Source organism: Xiphias gladius, chromosome 18 (assembly GCF_016859285.1).
Source record: "Xiphias gladius isolate SHS-SW01 ecotype Sanya breed wild chromosome 18, ASM1685928v1, whole genome shotgun sequence".
Taxonomy (NCBI): Eukaryota; Metazoa; Chordata; class Actinopteri; order Istiophoriformes; family Xiphiidae; genus Xiphias; species Xiphias gladius.
This window is the reverse complement of record NC_053417.1, coordinates 9605761-9621558: the sequence shown is the minus strand read 5'-3', so window position 1 is coordinate 9621558 and position 15798 is coordinate 9605761. Positions and strand designations below refer to the sequence as shown.

The following is a 15798-nucleotide window of genomic DNA, read 5'->3' as shown; positions in this document are numbered from 1 at the left end:
AAAAGTGTTCTACAGTTGAAGAAATCTTCATTTTTTTTTCATATGAAGATTTTGATGTGACACTTCCTTTAAGAAAGAATTGCCAACACCTACCAAACCAATAAATAATAACTGGAGAATAACTGGAATATCTACCCTCTCACTCGGGGAGGATTGGATACTCATCTAATTCAAAATTTATGGTTTAAATTGATGAAACTTTTTTTACATAAAACATTTGTATTGTTTGCCCCAAAGAAACACCAAAACAGTTGTTCACAAATCACAGATTCAGGTCTGTTGAAAGCTACTGTTCTACAATTAAAAATCCTTCTCATTCGGGTCAAAAAAAAAGTTTCTCTCTCTGTAATCTTTGGAGTTAAAGGGAAAAGCAATTCAAAGCCACAAAGAGAATATGGGAGGATTGATAAAAGCAGGTTGGATGAAAAAGTGAAAAAAAAACCAATGAGGGAGAGAGAGCTAACTTGGTTGGGAGATGTCTGGAGATTTCTATGTGTTGCAGAATCAATTCGTCCCTGCTTATTCGTTCTTCTCCACGTCCTCCTCTTCCTCCCACTAGCCTCAGGCATTGACAAGACACCGCAGCATCCAACGCCTACGCAGGAAACACACAACAGCAACCACCCAGAACCCATCTGATTTTCCTCGCTCTACCCCTCACCTCTCATCCTCCATCCCTCCCTCTCTCTCTCCTTTTTCTTGGATGTCTCTCGCCCCATTTTCTCCCTGCAGCCTCTTTCCAAGTTTTTCTCTCTGAATTCATCAATCTCCCTCGTCTCTCATATTGCTGTCATAGCCATCTCTTCTCCATCCTTTCCTTCATCTCTCACATTCTACTGTTTTATCTCTCCCCCCCTCTCCTGTGTCATCTTTCAGTTTTTCTTTCTAATTTTTCCTCTGTCCCTCCCATTCTCCTTCAACCACTCTCGTTCTCCTTTGTCTCCCACTATCAATTATCTACTTTTGCTCTCTTTTATCCTTTCTTTCTTCAACTTTAAGGCCCCCACGCACCTTGCGATAACAGGGATCTTGCAGGTTAACTGCATGTCACACTGTGTGAAATGGGTCCAATTAACTCTTTGACACAGTTTGTGTCAGACTTTATGATGTTTATTTTTAGGGATGTCCGAATGTGCAACGCATGTCTGGTGAGGTGGAGCAGTATGATATTGACAGAAAAAAATGCGAGCAAAGACACATCATCTGTCATCCAAGCTGTAGCCATAGCACTGGCACAGGTTTTTGATGGTTTTTTAACCTAAAAAGTGGATCTTACAATGTTCCAGTATCCTGAGTCATTCCATGTTACACTCGGATTGGTTGGTTCGTAGATATGGGTTGTAGCTGCAGTTACATTCTGAGAAGTCAGACAGTGGTGGGCATGTTGCACAGCGCAATCTAGGACCAGTTTTGGATTAATGACTAAAGATTTCACCACGACTGCCCCTCGATTATCAATTTTTCACTGGTATCGCCAAACTCCAACGGTGTATGAGGAATTCTCTATTATCTATCTCTTTCTTCCTTCTCATGATTTTATTTCCTCTTCCAAATCACATTTTCCCTCTCTCCCTCCTTTGCCTTTCTCTAACTTTCTTAAACTTTCCTGACCCCCTAAACCTCTCTTTCACTTTCCTTCTCTCCAACTCACTCTGTCTCTTTCTACCTCTTATTTCTCCTTTGCTAATTTTCTATTTGCATCTCTTTATCTCTCTTTCTGTCTGTCTCAATGGGAGTTTGGAAATACTCTTTCTTGAAAGAAAAGTGTTTCTTCACTCCCTCAGCTCTCTTTTGATTTGAAATAAAAGACAATGTGAAATATCCCCCTGATGTACACACACACACACTCACACATACACACACATGCACACACACACAGACGACACACACACACTGACATTCATAGCATTTTATCCTCTCCTCAGTGGCTTGAAGACTGAAGCAATACAGCAGTTGGAAGGGGCAGGAAACAAAGGGGTACAGAGAGAAACAAATTAGTTTGGTGACAGTAAAAAAGAGTGAGGGGTTCAGGGTGGCAGTGTGTGTGTGTGTGTGTGTGTGTGTGTGTGTGTGTGTGTGTGTGTGTGTGTGTGTGTGTGTGTGTGTGAGTGTGTGTGTGTGTGTGTAAAAGATTAAATATCAGGTAAGAGAGCTGAGGAGAAGAAAGCTCTCCCAGGAGGAGAGGGGGGAGTGTGTGTTTTTCATGTTATTCAGCTCAACATGATAAAACAGTGAAAACGGAGCAGATCAAAAAGGAAGTCAGTATGGGACATGAATAAAGTAGAACAGTTAGTTTTAGTTTACCTGGGTAAGGTTAAAGAGTACACCAAGACACAACAAGCACAGAAATATACAAATAAAACCCACCACTCTATCCTAACCACTAAATCAGTGACATAGAGATGAATAAAAACATCATCAATATAAAGAAAAATCTGTTGAATTGGCAAAAAATAATGTAATGCCTCTTGCCCTTAACCTATCAATGTGTCTATAGTTACAAACTTATGTGTACCATGAACAACCAAATTTAAAATATTTCAATATAATAATAATAATAATAAATATAATATAATATTTACAATATTTCATTTAAAGGTTTCAAAGTTTCCAGAGATACAAAATATGTCTGAATTAGCACATGATGATGCATTCTCCATTAAACTGCAATGGTGCAGCCATTCTGAATCACATCCTGCATCCCAATGTTTCACTCAGTTTGAAAGTAAGATATCACTGCAGAAGTAAAAACAACAGATACAGCATTTGTGATACTGACATGTATGATGATTTTTCCCAACTTTGAAGCTTCACAAAGAGAATGTAAAAAAACTAATAAAAATGTAATAAAGAAGAAATGACAGTCCTTTGGAAATATCTATAATTCAAGAAAAAGCTTAAAGAAAAATCAGATTGAAGCTCCTAGAGTTTATATTTTCATAAAACCAAATATAGGGTAATGTAAACACAGCAGAATATTTAAATTGACAGTAAGATGTTTTTGAACTTCTGGTTAAATTTCAGAAAAAAATCACCCACTTTAAATTAAAAAAAATTAGAGATTATCTATAAGAAATTGGTAGATAACTGAAATGTTTGTGTCTGTTTAATGATAGCATTATGCACACTTCTAAGTAGGTCTAAAGGTCTACCTGGTCCCTGTGAAAGCTTTTTGAAAGTGCAAGCCACACAGTTCTTTCTGTGTCATGAGCTGAAATTTTAACCTGCAGAATAACCACTAAAAGTGTCCAAAGGTATTCCACCAAAGACGGAAATCTTTCTACTGAAGGACCTGTTAATGAACACACACCTAATTTTAGCCCTTATGTCTACCCATAAACATCCCAAAAAAATTGGCTAAATTGGTTTTACACCACCTAACATTTGCCACAGCAGCACAAAAACATACATTCTCCCTCACTACTCACCAGTGTAGTCTTCACGGCAAATACAGGTGTAGCCTCCCTCTCTGCGGGCGCACACCCCTCCGTTCAGGCAGGGGTTGGAGTAACACAGGTTGATCTCCGTCTCACAGTAATCACCCGTGAAGCCCACTGGGCAGCGGCAGCGTAGGCCGGCGATGGGATGGATGGGCCGGAACAAGATGGAGGCCGAGGAGATGAAGGGGGCGGAGCTGTTGAAGCGCAGCACAGAGATGCACTTCATGTAGTTCTGGCACGGCTCACGTAGACACACATTGTCGTCAAATGGGAGAACCTGGAGTGATGGGAGAGGAAAAGGGGAAAGATACTGGTCATTGTGAAGAACATTCGCAAGACATGCTAATTCATCTTTTTCTCACAGCAGACATTTTTACTTGCCATAGCCGGAGAACTACAGGTGTAACTACTAAAATTTATGCAGGCTCTTTTACATTTGGGTGCTCCAGTGGGACAAGTATTCAGATTCATTCAGTATACTAAAATAAAAGCACCAATACAACAATGTTAGCAAACGCCATTACAAGTACCATTCTTTCAACCAAAACACTACTCAAGTGAAAGTACGCAAATATTATCAGAAAAATGTACTTAAATTATCTGAGTAAAAGTACTTGTTCTGCAGAAAAATTATCCCTGTGAGTGATACATTATTATAAATTACGATATATGATTACTAATACTGATGCATCAATGCATAAGGTACATTTTACTGTTGTAGCTGGTCAGGTGGACCTTGTTTTAAACTACTTTATTTACTATTGGGTACTTTTTTGTAAAGTCTTAATGGAAAGGTAAGAAGTAACTATAGCTGTCAGATTAAAGTAGTGGGGTAAAAAAGTAAAATTTGTCCCACAGAAATGTAGGGAAGGCGACATGTAAAGTAATTCAAATAAAGATTTCGACAGATCCGTCGAAATACCTCAAAATGGTACCAGAGTAAATGTAGGGGCTAGTGTGGGCAAAGCCAAGGCTCTGAACCTGGAGCCCCTGACTGCAGTACAGCCTTGGTTTAAGTCTTTAATTGCACCTGGGCTTTTCCTGCTGTGACAGACCACAGCGTCTCCCATTAAAAAGCCTACGTGGAAAATACGGTACAGCTCGAGCAGTGAAAAGGAGAGGTCTGGAGTTACGTTCATTGACAACACACACAGAAACCTATGTACCTTAGGACATTAATAAGAAACCCCGGCGTGTCTCACCGGTCTCGAGAGAAGCTGACTGAACATTAACGGGTGAAGTTAGCCTACTAGCAGGACATAGAAATATACAGAGTAGCAAAAGCTAGTTGAACCGGGGGAAAAAAGACGGAATTTTATCTCTCTATAACTTAACGTTAATTAAACTAAAACAAAGTTAACATGGTTAACTGTACTAAACAGCTATAAATAGCGAGACGACTGACAAGTTAATGTTTTGCATGTTCGCCCGCTTATGTTGTCATTACAGCAACTCACACGTTATCACGCTAATGCTAAAAAAAATATTTCCACCACGAAGCCGCGGAGACATCCATTTTGTTTTACTCCCTAAAATCTCGCTACGCATCGGCCGCTTGCTGTCAAGTCGCCACAAATCAAATGAGAGAAGTTGTTGGTTCGTAAAAAAAAAACTGAAAGGTTCATCTAAGCTTCCCGCTGGACTTTTGTTGCCCTGGGTCTCGTCTCTCAGGCCGCAGTGTCTCTACGTGGAGGCTGCTGCATGAATGCCCTCGGGTTGGCGGCGGTGGAGCTTTTTGGCTGCTACGTTTTAAGCCACACATCATGGTGATCTATTCCGTGTAGCTGTGCATGTAGTGCACTCTGGACCAAAATAAGGAAAAAACAATTGATCCAATTATAATATTGGATAAATAAGTTTTTTTTTTTTTTTTGTTTTGTTTTTTGGAATTCAGAATATAAATAAGAATATAAATTCAGAATATAAATAAGTTTGTTTTTTTTTTTCAGAATATTTGTTCACAGTATTTAGTCACTCTTGATTACAGCAGTCTCGCCTTCAGTCTTTATTGTCCTCAGGTCAGAAGCTTCCCAGGTCTCAGCCTCCTCGGACACTCTTACATAAACGGTTTGCCTTAAAAAGTGGTGTACATACCCCTGTTGCATCAAGACTGCTATTGATCTTTTTTCCTGCTCCTGTTCTGCTTTTTAGAATCTGACTTTCTAGAAAAGGGTATATACAGTTGCTGTTTGATGTCAAGGCCACTGGCTCAGAAGTATTTGTCTTCTTTGAAAGGAAGAGGATATAGATTCAGTTTGCATGTGTTTATGTGTGTTTGACAGCGCCTGTTTGAAGGAATGTCATATACACTCAGCCTTAAACTATGTATCTTTTGAGACTGCTGTGGTCTCCCTAGCCCTTTCATAAACCTTTTGCCCTTTGGGTCAGCTGTTCCCTTCTCTCTATCAAAACATCTCTTTTGCTCATGCATGTGCAGAGATGCTCTGAGAGTGTGTAAACCATAATGTTACTGATGTGCATGCAGTGTCCAGGTGTGGGTTATTTCATGCATGAGAATTTAGAGTGGTCATATTTGTGTATTGTTGCATAAAGCCATATGTCTGTGCTGCCACAGGATCTATTGTTTTCATCACATATTGCATCTGTTCACATACAATATGCTCAGTTGATTGTCTTGAGATGCATGTATGTTTGCACATTGTGTCTTACTACTTTTGCTACGCCTATATTATGACATGTAACCCCGATTTCCAGCTGCAGGATATGTGCATGACTGTGTGGGCACATTCATGTCTTCATAGAATTGCTGTTTGAAAAATGTACATGCATCTTAGGATATGCAGATGAATACAAACGTCCTGGCATCATTCATTTAAAGAATATAAAAAAGAACATGAACATTTACAACGTGTTGGTATCTATTAATATTAAAGACACATTTCACAATCGTAATGTAAAGAGAAGAATAAAATAAAAAAATAAAAACACAAGATTTGTGTTTGCTGTCTCTCCAAAAATGATTGGAGGTTTTTTGAAACACAAGCTAACACTGGAAAACAACTCTAAACTCTATCTAAATTATGTTATGATTATTTTGACAGATCGGGGATTTAAATTTGATTCACATGCATGGTAACATTTGCATGTTTTTTCACTTTGTGCTTTAAACTGTATACAGTACTTTCTTGGATAAGATACATGCACAAACTTATTTAAAAGTGTGATTTGTGTGTGTGTGTGTGTGTGTGTGTGTGTGTGTTTGTTTGTTTGTGCACATGGACTAACCTCCATCTGTGTAAGTGACGTCAGCCTCAGCCTGTTCAGGTACAGCTGTTCCTCCAGGGCTTCAGAAGGGAAGAAGTGTCCGCCAGGCAATGCAGCAGAGAAGCTGACATTCAGGATCCCTCCTGGCGCCGCATCCAGGTCCGGCTGGATGTTGAAGACAAAAACATCCTCGACGGGCACCGAGAGCACCGCCGACACGCCCTCCAGGAAGTTAGTTAGCAGTGGTGACAAGAAGTGCTCCTGGGACATGTTCTGGAGGCGGACGGTGACACTGCTTCCCAGCATGTCTTCAGTGATGATGAGAACACGGAGAACGCACTGGGCTGAAATGCTGTGGACTCCATCTGAAGAAGAGAGCAGAGGGGAAAGGTTAGGTGAATGGATAGATGTATAATGGATGTACAAAAGGGTTGGATGAGGAGGGGGAGGAGTAGGAGATAAAGAAAGAAAAAGAGAGGTTTGGAAGAGGACAGAGGGCGAAAGGTACTGTAGGTGAAAACGAGGAGTAAGAAGAGAGAGAGATAGTTTAAGGGGGAGAAACGAGGGAGAAAGTACAGGGATGGGAAGGATAAAGAGCAGAGAGAAGGAGGTAAAGTGACAGAGATAAACAAATGTAAGCCAGAGAGGAAGGACTGCAAAGAGAAAGAGAAAAGGTCAGGAGGTCACAGCTATGCCATGAGATATGCAGCTTTGGCAGCATACATGCTATCTCACAATATTTGTTATCAGACATTATAAACATTCACATCTCCACACATCTAAACACAAGATGAAAATAGATACTGAAGACAAATCCAGGATCATCATCAAAACTGCTTTCTGTTTTAACAAAGAATGTGACAAACTACAGTAAATGCTGCCTTAAGTCTAAAATAACTTATTTCGCTACTGAAGTGAGCATACTGGAGGCTATTAGAAGTCAAAACACTGCCAAAGGCCACCTCCAGAGAGCAGCAACAAAGCACACACGCACACACAAACACAATCAAATTTCTAACAAATTTGTAGTTACAGTTTTCAAAAGTTGAACTATAACTCAGTGAGTTATTTAAATGGGGTGAGAGAGGGAGAGCAGCTTGTAGGTGATTGAAACTGCCAGTACTGTGATGTTTAAATAATCTAATGGAAAGCAAGTTTGCTCTTGCCAGATTACACACACATCATGTAAGAATTTATCTGCTGTGAATTAAGTACCCAGTTTCAGTAAAAGATTTTTTTATTTAGCCAACCCACAACCCAGCATTAGTTGCTTAACCATAACCTAAATTGTGTTGCCATGCATCTATGTAACACACTAACGGCATGGCCCCAGGGATGGCAATGTCTGTCTGAGGGTCAGTCGATCCACCACTTTGGTCCAGTCCGAAACATCTCAACAACTACTGGAAGGAACGCCATTCCTCAAAGAGCTGCTGACGTGGCTGTAGACTTAGTCTCGTTCTGTCAGTATATTTAGTCAATATATGTACGCAGCCAGATCGCCAGTGGCGGGCGTCAAGTGAGGTTGATAGGAGATTTGTGTGTATAAAAGCATGGTATTTTCTGAAATCTACCGCACAATTACTAGCAAAGATGATGTAATTCCTTTAATCATGTGTTAGAGGAAGAAAGAAATGAGAAAACTGATTCTCGGAAATCTACATTTGTTTGTAAGCCACGAAGTTGGCTTCAGGCCTTGTGCGTGTGATTGAAGCCACAAAGAAAAAGAAAGAGAGCGAGAAGGAGATGGAGAGTTACAACTGAGTGCTCTCATGTAGACAACATAGATCTCATCTCACCCCGTCTTCCCACATTCAGAGCTGGTTACAAAATCTCTCTGAAACCCGTCGTCACAAAATGGGTTCATATGAGTCGCAGAAGGGTCACAACCCTCACAAACAGAACATGAAAGACTGTTTCAGCAACAGATACAGGACGCGTTTCATCTACACTGGACACAAACACCATACAGCACTGGGTTGTTTTGTATATAGTAAAGCAACTTGGTACCACAAGCGGGCTAATAAGCTATAAAAGAATACAAATGCACATGACCACACCAGCATGAGGAGGCAATTTTCTGCAGCGGCACTGAGGCATTGTGTAGGTGAATCGGGGTGAAAGATAAGACCAAGAGAAAGAGAGAGAAAGAATACAATACATGAGTGGTCTTAATGTGAAAAGAGCAAGGCAAGCGGAGGAAAGAAAGAGAGAACAAGAGGAAGAAAGAAAAAGAAATAAAGGAGAATGGCAGCAACGAATGGAGGGTGAGGGGTGAGAGAGACGCTGAGGATGACACGTGGAAGAACAGAGAGGTGGCAGAGGGTGAATGAGAAGGAAGGACATTTATTAAAAGCTGGAGAAAGCAAAGGAGACGATGGAGAAGAAGAAGAGAAGGGAAAGAGAAGAGAAGGAGAAAGAGAACAAGGGCCATTAAGCAAGGATGTACAAAAAATGAGTGATAATATTACTGTTTAGGTATTACTGTAACTTCTAAATTGATTATTAACATTGGCTTCCTTTCCTTTGGTAATGCTACGGTAAAATTAATTTGAGTTTACTGAATTGATTTTAACTGAGACTACAAGAAAATTAAATGAATCAAATAATTTCCTTCATTCACAATTTGTTAGTCATTTGCTGTTGTCATAAAGTGTTGGTAAAAGAAAAAGACACAGAAGGGAGGACAGAGGAAAGGAAGGAAGAAAAAGACCCAAAGTAAAAGTGTCAGAATATGACAAAGAGCAAGATGCAGACAGAAATATAAAATGTTAAAAAAAATCATTAAGAAAAACTGAATAAAATGGATAAGCAGAGAAAGATTGAGAAAAGAGAAAGAGAGGTATGGAGGGATGGGGGTTGGGTTGGGTTGGCAGCTGGTTTGATTACTGGATTATGAGGAGCCTCACTCCCCACTGACCTCTAACACACACACACACACGTACAAAATACATGCACACGCACACACACTAAAATCCAGAGACGTTCGTCATAAATGAACAGCCAGAGGGAGGAGCGGCATTATGAAGGGACAGAGGAAGAAAACTAATTTTAATGGAATCATATGAAGAAAAAGATTACAAAAATAACGGATAGATTTGAAGGTATAGTGTTACAGGTCTTATTTTAAAATACAGTATTAGGTGAAGTAATTACATGTCAACTCATCTTGTGGGGTTAAAAGGCAGCTTTATTATCAACCCTCTGGATCACGATGCAAAGACGCATCACTAATTGATGCTTATCTTCCATTATCATTGAAATGAGACCGGGATCTATGAAAAAACCCAGGATAATCTGCTGGAGTAGGACCCAATCTCTCTCACACACACACACTCACAAATACAGATTTTCATTGTAATTCAGTGCACATACTAAAATTGCACTTGTGAGGACCATCTCTGACATAAGCCATTCTCTGGCCCCTAAGTCTAACCTTAACCACTACAAACTCAACCTTTAACCTAAATCTCATTTAAGTAACAGTCTGTCAGTTTGGGAAATATGCTCATTTGCTTTCTTGCTGAGGGTTAGATGAAGAAATTTAACATCACTCTTATATCTGTACGTTAAATATGAAGGTAGAGCCAGTAGGCGGTTGGCTCAGTCTAGTTTAACATAAAGACTGGAAGCAGGTGGACACAGCTCGCCTTTGGCACCTCTAAAGCTCGCTAATTAACATGTTCGATCTCATTTATAAAAACTGAAATGTAAAAACACCAGGAGTTACATGGGTGTAATTGCCTTTGAAATGACAACATTTATTTAAGCTTAGCTAAGATAGCGTGCCCTCTAGCTTCATATTTAGTGTAGAGATATGAGAGTGGTACCGATCTTCTCTTCTAACCCTCAGCAAGAAAGCCAATACACCCATCTCCAAAAATGTTGAACTACTCTTTTAACCCTAAATCTAAGTCTTCACCCTCAAACAGCTTTTGAAAAAATGGGGATGTAACAAATTGTCCTCTCTTTCCAAAAATTTCCCAATGATCCTCACAAAGAGAACAGTACAGAAGCGCACACACACTCATACAGAATATACTTCTTCTGCATAGTGTAAACGTTGTTTTAGCATGAGTCCTCTTTGATGATCGCCTCTCTTTCCTATCAGATAAAGAACAACATACAGTATTGTTGTGATAGAAGACACTCGGGTGCGTTAAAAATAACACCTGTTGTTTTTGGACTGTACACGGCAACACTCACACAGGCTGGGATATCAAACGTTATTGAGAAAATTAGATAACATACGATTTTTAATAAACTAAGATTCAATTCTGCAAGATTTTTTACACTTTGGCTTTGTTCCATAGTTGTTAAATTAAATTTTTATTGATCATATTGGCAAATAAAAACTGAATTCGTACCCCTAAGACTTGTTTTTATTTTAAAAGGCTGATAAACCACTTATTCCGCGCTTTATTCCCATCGCTGGAAAATGGTTCTCTGCTTCCAACCAATCCATCTGCACCACGGCTGTTTTATTTTTTAGTTGAAACTGTTTTGTGTGTGATGCCATGTTAGCCTCATGCAGACTGTGTGCTTGACTGATAAGAAAGAAAAATAAAATACACTACAATTTCCTCTGCAGGGCACGCTGAAAAAATTCTCTCTGAATCACAGGCTCCCAGGAATCCCCTTCAGTGGCCCACAGGGGACAGCATTGACATTCAAACAGAAATATTTGACAACTAAACAAAACATGTAACAGGCTAAAATGAAAAATGGTATTCACAAGTATTAGTGCCCGTTTGCTGCGATTTTATCAGCCTCGAGAGGTATTTTGCCCCAAGCACACATTATATTCTGACAGTAAACCTGGCACACACACATACACACACACACACACACACACAGATAAACATGCACAGTAAAATATCTTCATTTGGCTCCCCTTCGTGGCTACAGTCCAGCTAATTTGGCCAAGCTGATTCAACACAGGGCTTTCACTCATCTGTCTACATAAGAAGCCATTTGGAGGCTTGAAATAGAAAAGAAAAACAGATATTCAAGCTAAATGGCCGTTTAAGCAATAAAGACCTCCTAGCTCTGTCCACTTACTGTCAGACCAGATCAATGACTAGTCCTCCTCCTTCTCTGGGGTCAGCTACAAATTTTACACAGGTACATGCCCTGGCATGCTAATTACAGTTCTGCTTCAAACACAAAAGTCATATCTAATATGTCTGTAGGAAAATGAAAGCAATTTTTCAAAAATATTGCAAGGTAGGTTTTGACTTTTTTTGTCACAAGTTAGCCTACTGAGGATTGTTGGGAATGGGAATGTGACAAAACATCTGGCGCCAACACTCTGCATAATTACAGTGTTTCCTGCTGTGTTCATAATTAAGTAATTTTTTCCAAAAAGCTGCTGAAAAGTACATTTATGCTACAAAAAGTTTGCAGGGATTCCTTTCTTTACATCAGGTTTTACTTTAAAGCACAACTTAAAAGTATTGTGCTTTACCCAGAAAAAACTGAGAATATCGTTTTGAAATGTAACCTTTGCTGTATTTTTTGTATCAGCTTCCCTTTTGTTTCTAAAAAACATCCATCTGGTTGTCTTCTACTGGCAGAATGATAACTTCCAACAAAATGCCATAAAACATAGCTAACACATCTAAAGAAATTGTCAATTTAATAGACGTCCAGAAAGCTGCTTCTTTCACATTGTTATCCTTTAAAAGAAATGAAATCATCATGGAAATTTGTCCCTAAGGTAACAATTTGATTAGAAACAACAAATAAATACCAGTCGATGATTGTCTGATACCATGCATACACCCCTGTATTTTAAAGAAAATAACTCAAGTTATGTACTAATTAAAGAACTTATTAAATATGATCAAATTTATACCATGATTAGATGAGTATGGGCCAATTGATCTATATTTGAAGTCTGATCTGAAGATAGTCCCAAAATGCTAAAGGTTTCATAAATAAGATTAAGGTATATGAAAAGGACCAACACATACTACTGACCTGCAACAAACAGAGAGAATCTGCTATGTAAAAGTGTTATTTTATCAACCAAGGACATAATTCACCTACTATCCTTTAAGTCCTTCCATCACTTATGGGACTCTGAATGTCGCTCATTTTGTCGGACAGCAAACAGCACTGTATCATATATATATGACACTGATGTGTCATTTTGGATGGAGACTACTCATTTCCAGAACTAAGTCCAGAGGTATCACGTCTATCCCAGTGGAATATAAGAACCTTGGAAGAATTTTGAATTATGAATTAGAGGTGAGAAAAGGTGAGCTTGTCCATTACTTTCCAATAAGCTAGGAAAGTTATAACTAATGCATTGCCCTCGCGCCTTGCCACTTCACTTCAGCTTGCATGAAAACAATAAAACATTAATAACTTCCAAACTCAAAACCCCACAAATGGAAGGTTATTTTGGCATCTTTAGCACCACGGGAAAACAAAGCATTTTTGTTAATAACAACTCGAAGACACTTCTGCGAGCTTTCACAGCTCCTTTGGGCTTCGAGCCAACATTTTCCCCTTCGTGTCCAGACTTCAAAGAGGGAGGAGAGCTTGGGACTGGCATGCAGAAAGCCACTCAGAATAAATAAACTGATCTGGAATCATCGGAGAGGTCCCACAGATGCGTGAACATAAATATGCTGTTAGAGAGAGCCTGTCCTCCGATCAGTGCTCCGGTTCTAAGATGCTTTGTGGGTATATGGTCCCTGGTGTTTCAAAGGGTTGAGGGAGTTCAGTGCTATCTCTCCGCGCCAGGTAGCCTGACTAATAGCACACTCAAAGCTTCTTGAATGTCAGAGCATCCAGAGCTCACTTCCTGGAAATCCGGACTGAAATAGTCTGCAAAGTAGTTACAATAGAAACCCACAGCTGCAGAGCTGGAGCTTAAAACAGCTCCAGAAGCATTTTTAAAAGCTGCGATACAGGGCAGGAGGACGGGTCACAAGACAGAGCCATGGCATTTTTTTCTTTAAGGAAGAAAGCAAGAAAGTCACAGAGGAAAGCAACGAAAGGTTTGGACATACCGCCCAGTGGTTTGTAAAGGAAATGTCTGTGATTTAAAAATGACGTTCAAAAAAGCTCTATTGAAGCCAAAATAATGAAGCCAAAAAGGCTTCATTATTTTGTTCAAGGACCTATCAAGGTTCAAACCTGCTTTAACTTTAAAGGTGAACTGCTTTTATTAAAAAAATTTTTTTTTTTTTGGTTAAATTTTTAGGCCTTTAAGACAATAAATATCCAGGAAGCTGCTTAATGTCTTGTGAAGGGGCACATCAGCAGCACAAATGGCTATTGATACATAAAAGTGATGTCCCAATTTTGGAGGTTTTGAGTATACAGTTTGTTCGAGCTGTAAAATGACTAAATGAAGTATAGTCAAAAAGTCTCGACAAAAAAAAACTGTATGTTCTGTAAATGTACTATGTTTTTAAATGAAACTTATTTTCCCAAAGTAGGAATTGAAACAGAGGAGGTAATCACACGTGGAGAGAATTAAAACAAACTGCAAAGTTGGTGAAACAGCTTAAGGAAGATTTAGACAGAAAAAGGTATTAAGCCTCTGAAATCGTTTAGCTCTCTTTTTGTGAGTTTTGATCAGCTGCGGCCTTCTGCAGTTGCAGTTTGAGTTAAATCCATTGGTGCGCTCATTGCATCATTTTCTGTTGGGACAAAATAATAAAGTGCATTTCTTATTTACTTACTACAAAAACAGTATAGTTTGAAAATTAGTATGTGGTACATACTGTACCCAATTAATATCCCTTATGGAAAGAGGAAATACAGTAACTGTAGTGCTGTGGTAAGAGTTTCAACACAGTCTATGATATCCACTGTAAAGCCTGTTTCAGTCACTGAGATACATGTCATTGATATTCACCGCACATCGGCCCCAAAGGTGCAGCTTGCTGTAAAAGTAAAAGCAAGCTGAAATCTGTGCATTCTGTTACAGCATTCAAATGGCTGCTTTATTCAAGAGGAAAACCTGGAATATCCATTAAGTAATCTTTGCATTGATTAATCTAAGTTGATATTTTACCAATAAGATTTTCATTCAAGATCATTTTAAAATTTGTTTTGAATTGGGATCGTGGGGCATGTACTCTCCGCAAATATCCATTTATTCTGGCACTTTGTCACTCAGTCTGTAAAGGCTAAGGAAAAAGTTTGGGCCCCCCTGGTCAAAATTTCTGTTACTGAATTCCAAAAGGCATAGAGTTGAAGATCAGACATTTCTCTAACATTTTAAACTAGATTACTTTTTTATTTCTATCTTTTACAGTTTTAAAATAACAAAAAAACAGGAAAAAGGGCCTGAAACAAAGTTTGGGCCCCCTACACGGTCAGTACTTAGTAACACCCCCTTTGGCAAGTATCACAGCGTGTAAACACTTTTTATAGCAGCTAAGAGTCTTTCATTTCTTGTTTTGGGGATTTTCACCCATTCTTCCTTGCAAAAAGCTTCTAGTTCTGTTAGATTCTTGGTCTGTCTTGCATGCACTGCTCTTTTGAGGTCTATCCACAGATTTTCGATGATGATTAGGTCGGGGGACTTTGAGGGCCTTGGCAAAACCTTCAGCTTGTGCCTCTTGAGGTAGTCCATTGTGGATTTTGAGGTGTGTTTAGGATCATTATCCTGTTATAGAAGCCATCCTCTTTTCATCTTGAGCTTTTTTACAGAGGGTGTGATGTTTGCTCCCAGAATTTCCTGGTATTTAATTTAATCCATTTTTCCCTTTACCCACTTGCAGCAACACAAGCCCAAAACATGATCGATCCACCCCCAAACGGTGGGTTTTGATTTGCTGCACTAGCCATCCTACAAGCAGTTCTCTCTGAAAGTTTTCTTGGTCTTCTAGACCTCAGCTTGACCTCCACCATTCCTGTTAACAGCCCTTTCTTAACTTCATTACGAACTGATTAAACGGCTACCTGCAAACAGTTTGCTATCTTCTTCTAGCCTTCTCCTGCTTTGTGGGCATCAGTTATTATAATTTTTAGAGTGTTCGGCAGCTGCTTAGAGGAGCCCATGGCTGCTGATTGTTGGGACAAGGTTTGAGGAGCCGGAGTATTTATAAAGCTTTGAAATTTGCATCACCTGGCCTTTCTTAACCATGACTGCGAACAAGCGTTA

General features: G+C 39.3%; 1 protein-coding gene across 1 annotated transcript in view; it reads right to left on the bottom strand.

Moving 5' to 3' along the window:
* celsr3 (cadherin, EGF LAG seven-pass G-type receptor 3) overlaps positions 1-15798 on the bottom strand; it is a 118139-nt gene that overhangs the window by 84798 nt on the left and 17543 nt on the right. The window contains exons 3-4 of the mRNA XM_040152676.1: positions 6687-7030; positions 3429-3717 (exon numbers count right to left, since the gene is read on the bottom strand). Coding sequence (XP_040008610.1) covers positions 3429-3717; positions 6687-7030 — 633 coding nt within the window. The remainder of the gene's footprint in view (positions 1-3428; positions 3718-6686; positions 7031-15798) is intronic.